This window comes from Marmota marmota, unplaced genomic scaffold (assembly GCF_001458135.2).
Source record: "Marmota marmota marmota unplaced genomic scaffold, marMar, whole genome shotgun sequence".
NCBI classification, from domain to species: Eukaryota; Metazoa; Chordata; class Mammalia; order Rodentia; family Sciuridae; genus Marmota; species Marmota marmota.
The window spans coordinates 7363122-7379369 of record NW_025999983.1 but is presented as its reverse complement, the minus strand read 5'-3'; the positions used below and the strand labels follow the sequence as shown (position 1 = coordinate 7379369).

General features: G+C 52.6%; 1 protein-coding gene across 1 annotated transcript in view; it reads left to right on the top strand.

Annotated features, from left to right (window-relative positions):
- Igf2r (insulin like growth factor 2 receptor) overlaps positions 1–16248 on the top strand; it is a 96185-nt gene that overhangs the window by 34633 nt on the left and 45304 nt on the right. The window contains exons 8-18 of the mRNA XM_015498684.2: positions 1830–1992; positions 2151–2316; positions 3057–3160; positions 7959–8123; positions 10084–10224; positions 10959–11102; positions 12344–12481; positions 13023–13170; positions 13692–13869; positions 14658–14773; positions 15119–15287. Coding sequence (XP_015354170.2) covers positions 1830–1992; positions 2151–2316; positions 3057–3160; positions 7959–8123; positions 10084–10224; positions 10959–11102; positions 12344–12481; positions 13023–13170; positions 13692–13869; positions 14658–14773; positions 15119–15287 — 1632 coding nt within the window. The remainder of the gene's footprint in view (positions 1–1829; positions 1993–2150; positions 2317–3056; positions 3161–7958; positions 8124–10083; positions 10225–10958; positions 11103–12343; positions 12482–13022; positions 13171–13691; positions 13870–14657; positions 14774–15118; positions 15288–16248) is intronic.

Sequence of the window (16248 nt, the reverse complement as noted above, 5' to 3'; positions counted from 1 at the left end):
GGGTCACTTTGCTGTTTAAAAAGTGCTTAAACGGGGAGCCAGATGCTAATGGGAAGAAAGGGACAGGAGCTCCCTGAAATTTACTTCTGCCTTTAGAAGTAGAGAGAAGTAGAAGGGGCTGAGCTCTTGCCAGAGAACAGCACTCCCCTCCTCCAAACAAATGTGGAGCAGGCTCTGATTTCAGGCTGGCAGCTGGCCTGTTTGGAGTGTGGGATCTGGGGACAGAGGTGAGTGGAGGCTCAGCTTTCCTTTGATGTCCAGGCTTCTGCGTCCCTGTGTTAGCTCACCAAGGCCTACTGTCCAACATCAATTCTGAATGTGAATCTGAAGAATACAATACTTTCTGTTGGTACCTCCAGATGTGAATTGAAATCTTCTAAGCTAGTAGTGGTTTTGGATTTTTCATATGTACTGTGTTTGTAAGAATCATTTCACGTTACCATGCTTAGGAGGATAGGGAATTTCCCTCCATTTTCCTTCCAGGGGGTCTGAGGCGCTTCTTGGTGCCAGGAGAAGACGCTGACCTGTTGCTGGTGGGGTGGAGGTTTCCTTTCCTGCTGGGCTGTTTGCTGGACAGGTGGGGGGTTAATGTGCGCGGTCCTGCAGTGCTGACTTGGAGGGTCTATCTAAGCATTTCCATAGACTCACTGAGTGCTCTCGGCAGCTGGTATTTAGTGAGTCTTCATCTTGCAGACCGGAATCTCAGCTTCCGGTCATTTTAAGCTTTTAAAAAGTCTTATTGAATTCACATAGTTAGATTCACTTGTTGTAAGTATGAATCAGAGGTTCTTACTATGTTCACAGAATTGCACAACCTCCACCATAGCCTTAACTTTAGAACATTTCCACCACCCCAGAGAGAACCTCGTGCCCATCAGCAGTCACACCCCAGCCCTGGCAGCCACATGACCATGAGTCCACTTTCTTGGTAGACTTGCCTTTTCTGGATGTTTCACTAAGTGGGAACACAGCACGTGGCTTTTGTGTCAGCCTCCTCTTGCTCAGAACGCAGCTCCGCGCTGGTCTGTGGCAGGCTGTGCTGAGCCACAGGCTGGGAAGCATTGGTTGTGGGCCGGATGGGAGGGCTGGGCCTGCACTCCGCAGTTGTGTGACCTGTTGTCAGCCTGGCACTTGGTAGTGCAACTGGCCTGCAGCAGGTGCTCAGTAAATACCTAAGGAATGATCGGCGCCAGCATAGCTATTCTTGGTACTCAGACCAGTGGCGTTTCTTCTAAGGAGGATTAAGAGGAGGGCCTGTCAGCACTCTTCACAGTTCACGCGGGAGCAGCAGTAGGTGGAATCCAGGCTTCTGGTTGGGTGATGGGCTGGCTTACCCCAGAGCAGACTGGAGTTAGAGGAACTGGGCACAGACCCCTTTGTCAGCCCCAGGAGAGGCATTGCAGACAGGCCCACTGGGCGTAGGCTCCCAGCACTGGGCTTCGGGAATCAGTACCATCACAACCCACTGCTGACTGCCCGGGTCATAGTGATTCTTGGGTGGCGCTGAGTTCAGGGTGGACTCGCTGGCCACAGCCTGAGTGTCACCTAATGGTGACCAGAAAGAGAGTAGAGTTAAAGGAAATGGAATTGTTACAAGTCAAATGGAAAACAAAAACAAACAAACAAAAAAAAACAGTTCAAAACAAGACAAAAATAAATGGAGGAGTTATAGGTTATGAAATCAAAATGCATACTGGGTATTGATTAAAAGAACAGGAACAGAAGATATATAAAACCCAACTCCCCCTCTTTGAGCTTTCCAGTGGCAATCTGTATTTAATCTGCATGTAACGTTTTTTATTCTCCTTCTTTCTGATTGTTCCTGACAGGGCACCATTCCTAAACTCACTGCTAAATCCAATTGCCGTTATGAAATCGAGTGGATTACCGAGTACGCCTGCCACAGGGATTACCTGGAGAGCAAAAACTGTTCTCTGAGCAGTGCACAGCACGACATCGCCGTGGACCTCAGACCCCTGGCCCAGCCTGGAGGTGCGTGGCTGCTCTGCTGCTGAGGCCGTGGGGGCTGAGTGCATGTGCACCCCCAGGCCGGGGTCTCTGAGATGGGTCCAGACTTGTCTCTGGGGATGCTGCTCTTTCAGACCTGTGTCTGTGTAAACAAGCCCCTCTTGTGTGTTCTCCTTTCTTAGGGTCCCCCTATGCTTCTGATGGAAACGAGTATACGTTTTATGTGAACGTCTGTGGAGAAGCCGAGATTCCGATCTGCAATAACAAAGGGGCTGCAGTTTGCCAAGTGAAAAAAAAGGATACCACTCAGGTTAAAGCAGCAGGGAGACACCAGAGCCAGATCCTCCGGTGCGTGCACACAACCCTCTGCTGCCCTCCACCTTCACTCCCCCTAAGTACAGGAGAAAGGGGGAAGCCAGCCTTCCCTCCCGTTGACTTAGGCAGGTTGCCGTTTGTCACCAAGCAGGTGGGCGTTCTCCCTGACTTCACAGTGAGACTGACTGTTCAGAATATTTGCTTCTGAGCCTGTTTTTTGAAGGTACCATCCTGTGGGACGTTCTTCAGCTCCAGTCATGTGGCTTTTGTATTTTAAATGCATGTTTTTGAGGGGTTTTGATAATTCTCTGGAAGTTTGCGGATCCAAAATGTCGTGGGCATGGCATAAGAAAGTAGGAGCAGCTCAGCGGATTCGCATAGTGTGACTCTTATGACCTTAACTCGGTTGCCACCTTTGCAAGAGCAGCCTGAAGATGGGTTCTCTGAAGTGAGTCTTGTCTGGGTCCCGTGGGTGAGACTGTGCTCACAGCTGAGCTGGAAAGGATCCAGTTCTCAGACACTCTATTTTGTACAAAGCCCAAAGATGGGAGAGTAAGATGCTGCGACACCATCCTGCAGTCTGTTGTTACTCTGCGGTGGCAGAGTGACGGGCCCATGCATTTGGAGTGCACTTCCTTTAGGACGTGTCCGTCGCCAGCTGGAGAGCTCGCCTTTTCACGCCAGTTGTGATTTGTTGATGGTGTGCAAAAGGCTTAAAGTAGCCATTTTTAAAAATTCAAGTTTCTTCTTTGGTTTTGTGTGTGTGTTCACAGGTACTCCGATGGAGACCTCACACTCATATATTTTGGAGGCGATGAATGTAGCTCTGGTTTTCAGCGGATGAGTGTCATAAACTTTGAGTGCAATGAAACTGCAGGTGAGTGCGTTTGGGGTTCAGGTCCCGCTGTGGCAGGAGGGTGTGGGAGCAGTGCATGCACGTGTCTTTCTCAGAAGGGGATTCTGGATGGCGCAGTCAGCCGTCCTCCTTTGGACCTGGCGGTCTCTGCTCCTTGGGCTGGATTTTTCTGTTGGAGCAGCATCCTCCTTGCCCCCTCCCCCACTCCCCAGTGACACACACATCCTGTTTCCATTTTCCTCTGCTCTCCGTGTTTGTCTTGGGAATGGGCCCAGCACCAGGCTTGCTGGGAGTTTCTGCCTTGAAGTCTGGCGCCTGCACTGCGCAGCCAGGACGGGCCCAGCAGAGGTGGGTCTGCTGACCAGCTGTGTGTGCCTTCCTTTCACATCACGAGTTTCAGGGAACTCTGGGCAGAGCGGTGGCCTGTGGTGGGGTTCAGGTCTGAGGTTTGCTAAATGTCTCCAGGAAGGTTTTTAAGTTGAAGGTGTAGCTTCCTCTGGGTGACAAGAAGTGTCCTTGAGTTGCCCAGGTTTCAGACACACAGGGCACCTGTGGAGAGGATTCCATCATCACAAGACCTGTCCTGTCCCTGGGACCCCCATTGCCGCTGAGGCCAACCCACCTCTGCTCCAGGCTCTTGTTCTGGAGGCCAGACTTGGTTTCCAGCTCATCTGCAAACACATGTGGCTGCCCCACCCCAGGGCGTCTTTCTGGCTCTTCCTGATTTTTTTTAATGTGTGTGTGTGCGTGTGCGTGTGTGCATGCGTATTTTTCTGTGGCAGGTCTTGTACTCTTTGGTCATGGGGCCTGTTCCGCCATGATTGACTCGGATCCAAGGCGGGCAGCTATGCATGAAGCTCACATCTGCAGTGGGAAGCTGGGGTGATTTCAGACTGAGTGCTCATGAACTTGCTAGCTGGCAAGCAAGCAGAGAGCAAGCCTGCTGCAGCAAAGCTCTCCATCACCCCCACCAGGCCAGTGCCTTGGCGGGGCTGGGGGCCTTATTTGCAGTGTCTAAGCCCTTTTGCTCAGGCTGTGTTTGCTCCCCTTCCTTATCACTCCAGGACTCATACATTTTTTAGTGCCTGTTTGCGAAGGCCTGAGGGTGCAGTGGTGACAGATGGGCCTCCAGGCACAGGACTGGAAGCAGAGGGAGATAAGAGCAGGGTGGTGCTGTCAGAACTGAGCTGCTGCCGGTGCCATCACCCTGCCCTTCAAAGGTCAGCGTGGGCTAGTTGTGGGCAGCACAGATGAGGTCGCTTGCAGGAGCAGAGCTGCTCCAGCTGCTGGATGAGGGGCAGCCCGCCAGGTGCCTGGGGGGTGGCTGTGGGCAAAGGCTGCAAGGGCCTTCAGTGGCGCGAACTTGGGTAGCTGTGCGCAGGTCTGTGGCTGGGTGTGGTTGAATGTGAGCCTAGAAAGGCAGGGGAGCCTTGTCCAGAGGAGCCGAGTGTCCTGCAGGCCTGGCTTTGTGTCCCGTCCCTGAGGATTCTCAGCAGGGTCACAGTGGCCCTCTGACTTGTGAGTGAGAAGACTCACTGGGCCTCTGGGTACACCCCCATCTGGCTGGAGTGCGCCTGTCCCTGCAGGGTGTCCGTCCTTCTTTTACCTCCTCTGAGCCCCGCCTTTACAAGACCATCTCAGAACTCTGAATTCCACACCTCCTACTCTGTGTTCCTAGTCCTGGGGCAGCGCAGCCTTCTTCCTCCTTGCCGCAGAGGGCTCCTGGGCTCCCCAGTGGGCCTGCCTTCTGCACTGTCAGGTGGCTTCTGTGGTCTGAGTCCCACCAGCCTGTGTCCCTGTTCTGTTCAGGGCTTTTATTCATGACTGAGCTGAGATCTCTTGAGAGTGGTTATTCTCATTTGGGGATGCTGGGAAGGTAGAACAACCACCCCCAAAGACCCAAGTGGCCAGGAATTTGGTGGGACAGCAGCCGCAGACTCACAGGAAGGTGTGGGGGGAGAAGGGTCGGCCTTGGGAAGCTGCTGGCGAAGCCCTGGGCTGGTAACCAAACACCAAAGGCACTTTCTTTTTCTTTTTGTGATACACATTTTCAAACAATAGCGAGGCCATTACCATGGAAATGTATGTGCGCACCACTCTAACAATCATTAATCGCTTCAGATACACCTTAGTCATTGACCCGGTCGTATCACCAGCCCCAACAGAGGACGTTCCTTTCCGTGACCTCATGTCATTACTACACCTGACAAAGTGAGCGATACCCGTGGTGGAACAGCAGTGTGTGCATGGCTGCCTTCGTGGAGATTGTACCGAGGAGGCTGCTGGACGCCAGAGGCTTAGTGGGTGGGTGGGCTTTGAGCCTTCTTTCAGGTGGGAGTTGCAGTATAAATGTTCTGATCCCTTCCTGCTCTGTGATTCAGTCTCCATACTTTTGAACATACTATGTACTGTGAAATTACTTCACTGTTGTATTCAGGTTTAAATGTAGAGCTTTTAGATAAAGTCCCATGGCGGAGTCTGTTTTTGGATGTGAGTGGGTGTTCAGTGGTACAAGTTTAATGTGGTTCATAGTTGAAGTTAAATCTCCAGGACCTATTATGCTTATGAATCTAAGGTTCACGTGTCTCCAAGACACAGAGGCGCGTCCGTGATTCTCTTGGCCGCGGTCTTTTTTAACATTGACATCCATGATCCACACCTAGTTTGCTGTAAAGTGATGCCTTGTTATTGGGCATCCTGATAATTTCTTTTTGAAAATACACTGTGAGAGGTTAAAAAAAAAAAAAAAACTGCCCACAAATTTAAGTGAATGTTGGTACATTAAAGGCTCATTGCCCTTAGTACATTGGGGACAGAGGGCTGGAGGTGGGCGCTGTGCCCCATGTGGTCAGCCATGGACCTATACTCTGGGGTCTCTGCAGAATGGGAGCAGCATCCCTTTGCTCTCTGGGGGACAGAGCAAAGCTTCTGGCCCAGCCCTTCAGACAGCGAGGCTGGGAAGTGGAGCTGTGAGGGAAGGTGAGCCGTTTCCCAGGGCGGCACTGTCTTCTCCACCGAGGACGGAGGATGAACGCTGCCGCAGCAGGGGCACAGAGCGCCTTGGTTTTGCTTACAGGGGCAGGCAGCAGGACGGCCCTATTTGGTGGAAGGCAGTTATGGTTTACTATTCAGCTGAAATTCTTGGAGAAGTTAAACAAGACAGGTCGGGTGCATTGCAGCAGTACTGCGGATGGAGTCTTCCTGCAGCCTGCTGGTTTCAGGGGCCAACCCTAATTAGTAGGATGGGTTCTAGAACCATTCTGAGTTTCACTTAGTCTGTTGCAGCTTACCTGGAGCAGTTCGGGAAGACCTCATGTAGCGAGGTGGCTGGGGGCTTAGGGTGCATTCTGGCAGGATGAAACCTGCGGAGGCTCTGTGGGCAGGCTGGGAGGAGGCACTGAGCGGATTCTTGCTAGTGAGCCAGTCACACACAGGACACATCAGTCCTGGTGAGGGACAGCAGCGTCTGTGACCTGGACTGTGCCCCGGAAAGCAGGAGGGAGTCGGCTTTCGTGCAGAGAATGGCATAAGGTACTTACAAAACCAAACCACCCGTCCAACCAATGGATCCGGGACGTTGGGGAACCACAAAGAAAGGAAATGAGAAGAGAAGACACAAAGCCCCAGGCAGAGTGGGAGGCCCCGTCTTGTGGTATGAGCCAGAGCATCTGAATGTGATGCTGGACCCCCTCCTTTCCAGCTGTGAAGCCGTAGACGAGTTATTTAGCCACCCTGAGTCTATGCAGTGGGGCCAAAATTGTCCCTATGCCGAAGGGTTTTTGAGGACAGAGACATGATTCTATGAAGTTTTGCACGTCCCGCCTCTGTCCCGCTGGCCCTGGGACAGCTGAGATGCTCAGCTCAGCATCTGCTCAGACTGTGGGACAGGTTAGGTGTCATGGCTGGCATGTGCCGCGTTCAAGAGTCACTAGAAATCACAGTTGAAACGTCATTTCCCCTCTGTACAAAACTTTCTTCCTTTCCCCGGAACACTCAGTAGCTCAGGACACCAGACCTCAAGGAGGCCGATCATAGGAGACCCTCGGGGCTGGGAAAGAGGGAGCTTTGTGCCGCGGCCCACCAGGTAGGAGCAGCGGAGGAGGGGGTTTCTGGCAGGAGAGGGTCTATGGAGAGTGCTGTGCTACGGGCCCTGGAAGAAGTCTCAGCCTGGAGCTGAGCTGTCCCTGCTGATGGATGGGGAGCTGGGGTGCAGGAGGCGGCAGTGGCTGTTGTATGGGGGGGACATCAGAGACGCGTGTCCTGACAGGGAAACGCCGGCAGCACCTGGAGGCGCCTCTCACCGTGGAGGCTGGTGGACCTGGGCCTCAGCTCACGGCAGGGTTGGCTCGTGGAGTCCTGTGCACTTCATCTGAAGCCGCTGCCGGCGTGCTCTCTTCTCTGGCCTTCGCTGTAGGGACGAGTCCCGGAGACTTGTCTTGCTCAGTCTCCTACAGTGGCACTCTGGGACCCGGAGCTCTGCTCTCCGTCCTCCTCTCTGTGGACCACTGGTCTCACCCAGAGGGGTCCATGGGGACTTGCAGGCTGGTGCGACCCTGCTGCCCGCACGGTCCTTATTTGTTCTTTCAACTCCTTTCGACCGTGTTGCAATGGCCCTCTGTGAGGCTGCTTGATGCCACTCCACCAAGAAGAAAAGGGTGCAGGCTGGCCAGTGAGGGCCTGAGTGTCCACGGCTTGCTGGAGTGGCTCTGCTATCCCTCAGGCCTGGGGCTTTTGACTGACCGCTGGGTGGTTCCTGCTGGCTGTGCAGATGTCCCGCAGCTCAGGTGACGGGGCTTGGTGCTTCCCTCTCACACTGCAGGTAACGACGGGAAGGGAGAGCCTGTGTTCACCGGCGAGGTGGACTGCACCTACTTCTTCACCTGGGACACGAGGTACGCCTGTGTCAAGGAGAAGGAAGACCTGCTCTGCAGGGCCAGCGATGGGAAGAAGCGCTACGACCTGTCTGCGCTGGCCCGCCACTCAGGTAGCACTCCCCCGATGCGGACCCAGTCCTGTGTTCCCAGGACACTACCCCTGAATACGTGGGGACACTGTGACTGTTTCTAATCACCGACTGCGTCACAACCCCTTTTTCACTTCTTTTATAGCTGTCTGGATTATAAGGAGCATGGATGTGGGAGGTGGAACTACCCATGTTCAAGACCAGCACCATCATTTTCTCTTTGGTTTATCTGGGCCCATCTTACCAGAGTTTAATGAGAACGGCCCTGTGCCTATTGTGTTAGGCCACCTTGTACTCTGTGCTTAGAGACATTATTTAAAAAGTGCTTGGTTCTCCCAGCAGCCTTCCACTGGGCAAGGTTTCCGTGGGCTCAGGGGCCGTGGAGGCTGGTGGACCTGGGCCTTGGCTCATGGCTGATGCCCTTTCCTCTGCCTCTTGCTCGTCTCTGACATGGGGTCACAAGCCCTGCCCCATTCTGCACACAGCTGCATCATTGTGGGTCAGTGTGGTGGGCCTTGTCCTGGGGAAGACCGATGGGCTTACAGGGGCAGGCAGCAGGACGGCGCTCCGCCTTCATGGGGCTTGGCATTTGACAGGAGAGAGGGGGGCGGGGTCATAGGAACGGAAGCTCTGACGGATGGCCTGACCTCGCAGGCGGAGAGGGGCGCCTGGGCTTAGCGGCTCTGGTTTGGGTAGGCGGGAGCCGTCGCATCTGTAGGGTGGAGAAGGAGTTCTACAGAGTCACATAACTACCAGATGTGACTGTATTCTGAGACCTTTTTCAGAAGTACCACCATGAGGGGATTCCTCTTTGTGGGGGCGGGGGAGTTCTCCCTGAATGCAGTCACAAGGACTCTGCTCTGAGCCCAGTCAGCAAATCGCTCTGCAGTACGTGATCCCTGTGCTTGGGCGGTGGAAAGCCCAGAGCCGTGTTCAGTTCCACGCGTGCGCTACCAGAGATGGGTTTTCTGCACAGCAGAGCGTGGCGATCTTGAGGTCAGAGACCGGGCTGAGGACTTGTGTGGCCGTGGTGAGGGCGACTGCCTGATTCCAGGCTGGAGCTCCTTGCAGTGCGCCCCGCTGGTAGCAGGTGCCGGGAGTGGACGTTTTTGTTCTGTCACTGTGGACAAGACAGTGCAGGGGCTGCACGGGATGCACTTGGCGGACTTCCCAGCCCAGCCCTGGTCCTCGAGGAACCTGGAGGGTTTGGTAGCATTTGTGTGTAGCCAGCTGTGAGGTGAGAGCTGAGATCCTGCCTGCTGCCCAGACAGCCCCGTCTCAGACCCCGCAGGCCTCCTGCACTGCAGCCCAGCGCGGCACTTGGGGCCTCGCACTCACTGCTGTCTGCATGGCTCTTCAGGCCATTGGCACCAGAGGACGGGCCTCCCCAGCCGGGCTGCAGGCTCTCCTTCGGCAGCAGGGTGCTCTGCCTGCGGTGACCACCCTCTGTGCTGCTGTGTTCTTGACGGCAGCTGAGTCCTGCCTCTGTTGGCTGGCAGCAGGCTCGCGCCTTTGGATCTGGTGACCCTACATGTCCTGCTGACTTCCGCGGCATCACTCCTCGGGTTCTGCCCCTCGCTGTTACCCAGAGAGGCAGTAGGTTCCTTCGGCAGCGTTGGGCTTCCAGGACCGAGGCCGGCTGTGTTACCGATGGCTGTTGGTTCTTTAGGCCCCAGATCGGCTGGCTTTGGATTTGGTTCTCAGTTTCTGCTTTTGCGCTGTGGGGACTGGGAGAATCTTGCTTCTTAATTCCCTGTCCCTGTGATCCTGTTCTGAGCTGGTGGTGGCCTGGCTCACTTCTGTCACCGTCAGAGAAAGCAGAGTCCCTCAAGGCCCTGTGCTCTGACCTTCCCAGGGCTCAGAGGTGGGCGTGCCTGAGACTCCTGACCAGGAGCTTAGTAAGCTTTGGTCTCTTGACCTGTAGCCCGGTCACCATTTGTGTTGTGACCCACGGAGAACAAATTCTCTGCCTTGGTTACAGAATCAGAACAGAACTGGGAAGCCGTGGTCGGCAGCCAGACGGAAGCAGAAAAGAAGCATTTCTTCATCAATGTGTGTCACAGGGTGCTGCCAAAGGGCAAGGCCACAAGCTGCCCCGAGGACGCTGCTGTGTGTGCCGTGGGTGAGTTGGGTGCCGGGGACCCCTTTCCTGAGGGAGGGTGGGCGGCGGGACCTGGCTGCTTCAGACCCTGCTGAAGTCCGTCTAGCTTGCTCTGTCTGGGTGCCACATAGAGACGGTGAAGAAGCAGCCTCAGTGACACAGGCGTCAGTCCCTGCTGGGTGCATTCAAATCCTGAGGCTGGCTGAAGCCACCTGACTTTGGCTAAAGCTGTAGGTGGGGACAGAAGGGACCACACTGGAAAACGCTTGACCATTTATAACCTGAGGACTGACCCTGCCTTTGTAAAGCAACACTGGTTGTAACAGCTTTATTGTCCATCTTCCGTGGTGGACGGCAGCCAGAGCCGCGGGAGGCACTTGTGCCCCAGGTTCCTTTGCCCTCTCCAGCCCGTGGCCGTCACACAGAGACGTCTCATCAGGGGCACAGTGTTTCAGTAGCTTGTTGTTGAAGGTACGCTTGAAAAGGCCAGGAGAGGGGAACAGGGAGACTCCACTGCGGATGTCAGAAGCTCAGTGGATGTTAGGGATGGCCCCAGGGCACGGTCAGGTGTGACTGCAGGCAGGTGCGTTGCTGTTGGAGTCTTAGCAGGACTTGAGCAGAGTTTTAGTACATTATAGGGAACTGTATATGGGATGGGCCCCAGAGCCTCCTGCGCTGGGGAGGCCCCCCCCCCCCCAGCCCCTAGTGACCCTTTGGAACCATGTTTTCCTTTCCTCTTGCTTTCTCTTTTCCAGATAAGACTGGAAGCAAGAATCTGGGGAAATTTGTCTCCTCACCCACAAAAGAGAAAGGAAACATCCAGCTTTCTTACTCAGATGGTGATGATTGTGGTGGTGACAAGAAAATAGCAACTAACATCACACTCGTGTGCAAGCCAGGTAAAGGTGTTAAGGAAAAAGAAGTGTTTCCTGGCATTGGCCAGAGGGGTGTTATGCTTTCCGTGTCCCTGTCCCCTGCTCCCTGCAGAGGGTCCTGGACTTCAACCCAGAAACGGAGAAACCATGTGGTGTCAGCGGGGAATTGGGACATCGTTTTTCACACGAGTCCTGAGCATAGTGTCCTGTTCCTTAGGACTGAGACAGGGTCAGAGACGGAGTGCTCAGCAAATGGGGAGAATCTTCCCTCCAGGGGGAAAGAACCACAATCTCACCATGTAAATGCATTCATCTTAACCTACCTTTATTTAACAGGTGGACGTTGTTCTTACCGAGTCGAGGTCTCATGTCCTCACCTGCCTTAACTTCCTTAGTGCTGTCTCTTCTGTGTTGCCCGGTTTTCTCTGGTTTTTAGGGATTGCCTTGTTGACATGGCATGGTTTCACCGTTTTTAAACATTTCCCGTATGGTTGGATTACTGGCATGTTTCTAGTGCTGAGAACTGATTCTATGCACCCTCCATCGACTTCCCACTGGAATATTTCCTTTGGATAAATTCCTAGCAGTGGGAGAAGATTAAAGGCTATGACTATTTTTTTTCTTGTTTATTTTTTGGTAGTAAAATGTATGTTACATGAAACTTACATTTTAATCACTTTTACAAATTCTGATAAAATATGCATAGCCTAAAATTTACCACCTGGCCCATCTTGAAGCGTATGGTTCAGTGCATTAAACACATGACGCTGTTTTGCATCCCTCTGGAGGCCATCTCCAAGAACTTTTAACCTTCCCAGAGTTAAACTGAGTGCCACTGAACAAAGACTCTCCATTCCTTCCCCCCAGCTGCCAGTCTAATGTCTGCTCTCTGGGTTTGATTGTTCTGGATATTTCACAGAAGCCAAATCATGCGGTATTTGTAAGATCAACCCTTTGTCCTTGAATGTGCTACATCTCATTTCCCGCTGTCCTTCCCTAGTCTGCTGTGTGTATGCGCGTGTGCACGCAGCACCAGAGGGTGAGCCCAGGGGTGCTGTACCACTGAGCTACATCTCCAGCCCATTAAAGATTTTTAAAACAGTTCGAAACAGGGTCTCACTGTCTTGTCCAGACTGGCTTTGAACTTGCAGTTCTCCTGCCTCAGCTTCCTGAGTAGCTGGGATTCCAGATTGCTTTTAACAAAGCAAGAGTAAGGAGAGATGTTTCAGAACAAGCAGGTTGATAGGTTTCTTCCCTCGATGCAGGTGATCTGGAGAGTGGCCCGGTGTTGAGAGCTTCCAGGGATGATGGTTGCTTCTACGAGTTTGAGTGGCACACGGCAGCTGCCTGCGTGCTGTCGAGGACAGAAGGGGAGAACTGCACCGTCTTTGATTCCCAGGCAGGTGTGTGTCTCAGCAGCACCTCTAAAGATTTTTCCTGAACATTTCTGTGAGTGTTTTAGAGGGAACCTGCTTTAGAGTTTAATTAATGCTATTTGCCCAAAACTCTGTGTGTCTGATGTCGGGGCTAGACCTGTTGATGGTGCCTTGGGTTCATGGTTGAGTTGGGTTTGCTGCATGAGACACCTTCGGAACACGAGGGATGGCTTAGGTTTGGAAGGCTTTTGTACGAGGCCTAGCCCAGAATTCTACCTGGGAGATTCTGCAAGAAGGATGTTGGACTGTGGTCATCCTGCTCGGATGTACTGTGGCGTGGGAGACAGCGATTGTGGGCTTTGAGTCGGGCTGTAGGTTACTGAGTGAAGGGGGTGGGTGGTGTCAGCTCCATCTCCAGGGGGAAGCGCTGGTAACCACAGGCTGCTGCTGAAGCTGCCTTTCGGCTTCTTCTGGGGAGTCATCTCCTTTTTGCTGTGGGGTGAGGTTGTCCTGAGGACTCCCTTCTGACTGGCCTCACATGCTTTTTATTGTTTGAACTCTTACTTAGGGTTTTCTTTTAATTTGTCACCGCTCACAAAGAAAAATGGTGCCTATAAAGTTGAGACGGCCGAGTATGACTTCTACATCAACGTCTGTGGAGCAGTGTCCGAGGACTCCTGTCAGCCAGACGCCGGGGCCTGCCAGGTGGCAAAGAGGCAAGTGACTTCTCCATCTGCGTTTGTTCTGGGCCTTCTGTGTTAAAGGGACATTTTTTCAGGAGTAGGCGTGTACCTCCTAAAACCTTGCTCCACGGCAGGCGTTGAGGGCTGAGAGGACCTCAGTGCGGGACACCAGGAGCCTTACTTGCTAGAGAGACCTCGTGCCACATCCCAGGGGACAAGGAGAGGCTTACACTTGCCCCACTTCTGTTATTTCGCACATTATAAACATTACTGTGTGTATTTCTCTTTTCTGTGTGGTGCTAGTGAAATGCAGTGAGTTGAACCTTGAGCCAGTGGCGCTAAGAGTGGGTTTGGGTCCTGGTGGGGGCAAGGGAGGCCCTCTTTCCCTGCGGTTGGAAATCGGCCTGTGGGATTCCCGTGGGCTGCAGCCCGAGTCCTACTCGTGGTGGCTTCCCCACTCTGCCCACCGGCCCTTCCTTCAACTCCACATGGAGCCTGAGAATGCATCTGCTCATCTGGGGCTTTCTCAGAGACATTTCTTGTGTTTATTTCAGTGATAAGAAGTCGTGGAACTTGGGACTGAGTAATGCTAAGCTTTCGTATTATGATGGGATGATCCAGTTGAACTACAGAGACGGCACACCCTACAACAACGAAAAGCACACTCCGAGGTCAACACTCATCACTTTTCTTTGCGATCGAGAAGCTGGAGTTGGTTTCCCTGAATACCAGGTAAGAGTTGTCCTGTGTAGTTTTCCCTGGGGACATTTGAGCCTGTTGACCCTTTATTTAGAAGCAGAGCTATTAATAGTCTGGTTTTCTGGCCAAATCATCTTAATTATTCCTTTCAGATTTGCCAGGGTGCAGAGGCAGTATTTGTTCATTTGTTAAGCTTGCTTTCAGTGGGCCGGATGCCTCATGATTGTCTACAACCCCGTTGGTTTGGGGCATAAAACTGCAAAAGCATCAAAAGTCGTCCTTATCTTCACTTAACCGAGGCTGAATTTCCATCTTCGTGGGCACTCTTCACTTTACTGAAATGAAAGGATGTGGATGAAGGAAACTTTTTCATAGAGTTTTTATTTAAAATAACACCCTTGTCGTATTTTGAATGTTGTCTTTGCATAACATTTCTTTTTGCCACCTGTGCTGGTCAGCTCTCGTCTATACAGCAAACATGTGAGATGATCAATCTGCAGCGGGAAAAGGCTCACAGTTTTGGAGGCCTCAGTCTCTATCTGTTTGGCTCATTGATTTGGGCCTCTGGCGAGATGACATATCACGGAGTGTGTGTGGCAGAGTCAGGAAGCAACAGAGATGGAGGAGGGGCCAGGGTCCCACAGCCCTGTAGTGGGCGCTCCCCCAGTGACCTGAAGCCCTTCCACTAGGCCCTGCCTCTTAAAGGTCCACCCCTCCCACTAGTGCAAACTAGGGACTGAGACTGGACACATGGGCCTTTGGGGACATTCAGTATCCTAACTGTAGCACCATGCATTTCTCTTCTTTTGTCTTTCCACCAGGAAGAGGACAGCTCTACCTACAACTTTCGGTGGTACACCAGTTATGCCTGCCCAGAGGAGCCCCTGGAGTGTGTGGTGACTGACCCCTCCACGCTGGAGCAGTACGATCTGTCCAGGTGAGGCCTGGCCCTCTTTGCCGAAGTCCCCTAAATGTTGCTGGTGAGCATGTAACCAGCTTATGTCACGTTGGCTCTGGTAGATTTAGCAGTGCTCCCCACTCTTTGCTACAGCAAGACCTTAGCCTGAAGCTTTGGTGTCTAAATCGGTGGTTGGTGAGGTGTGGGGGCTTACTGAAGCAGACTCGGGGTAGGCTGTGCAGAGCGTGGTGACAGTCGAACGTAAGCCTGGGTACCCAGTCGTGTGTCTTAGCAAAGCGTGCTTCACTGATAGGTTCTCTCCTTAAGAATATCTGCATGCAGTGGGTAAACTCTTTAAAAGCACAATCTTTCTTGAAATTTCAGTCTAGCAAAGTCTGAAGGTGGTCACGGAGGGAACTGGTATGCCATGGACAACTCAGGGGAGCATGTCACTTGGAGGAAGTACTACATAAATGTGTGCCGGCCCCTGAATCCTGTGCCGGGCTGTGATCGGTACACATCCGCCTGCCAGATGAAGTATGAGAAAGATCAGGTGAGTCTGTCTTCCCTGTGTCTCCTGTCCCCCTTAAGTGCACGGCTTAGTGATTATTTTGGGACCCTAGATCACAGCTGGCCTGGCTGCTCAGGTGCAGCCCTCTGCATAAGACCGGGCCTCTGTGGAAACTGACCTGCCTCCTGCACAGAATGAGTCATATTTGAGTCTGTTCAGATTTGAAACTTCAAGAAAATGCCAGTGCATTTTCCACCTTTGAGCAAATAAAGGGCGAGGAAAGCTCTTAATGATTGTGTGGGGCCTGAATCCAAGTGTCTGGTTCAGCTGGCTTCTGTAAAAGAGTTTCTGCCTCCAGGGGATTATCAGTTTGGGGAGCTGTGTGGATGTTCTAGATCCAGGCATAGCTCTCACTCCTGCTGCTGAGCTGCCCTTGGTCATCCAGTTGGATTCAGGGACCTCTAGAACCTCTGCATGTCTCCTTGTGAACGGTGACCCTCACAGTGAAGGGGTGCCTGCTGTAAAAACAGCAGGCCAGGAGAGTATTTCCTTGGCACATGTTAATGGCACTCTGGTGGTTAAGAGCTGAGTTCCTGGTGTTTGGGGATAAAGCCCAGTGACAGAGCATTTGTCCAGCTCAGATGAAGTCTGGATTCAGTTCCCAGCATGATAGATGGATAGATCCTCAGCACAACACAGAAGTAGCTAGATCCTCAGCATAGTAAGTAAGTAGGTAGGTAGGTAGGTAGGTTGATTGATTGATTTGATCAATCCCCAGCATAACAGATAGATCCACAACATGATACATAGATACAACACGATAGGTAGATGGGTAGATAGATCCACCTCCAGCACGATAGAGAAATAGATCCTCAGCATGATTGATAGGTAGGTAGGTAGGTAGATAGGCAGGCAGGCAGGAAAGAATTGTTTTTGTGTACATGCTGTGGTCCTTGTAGGAGCAGTGACCTCAGAGTATTGCCAGTTCTCATTTCTAGTTCCA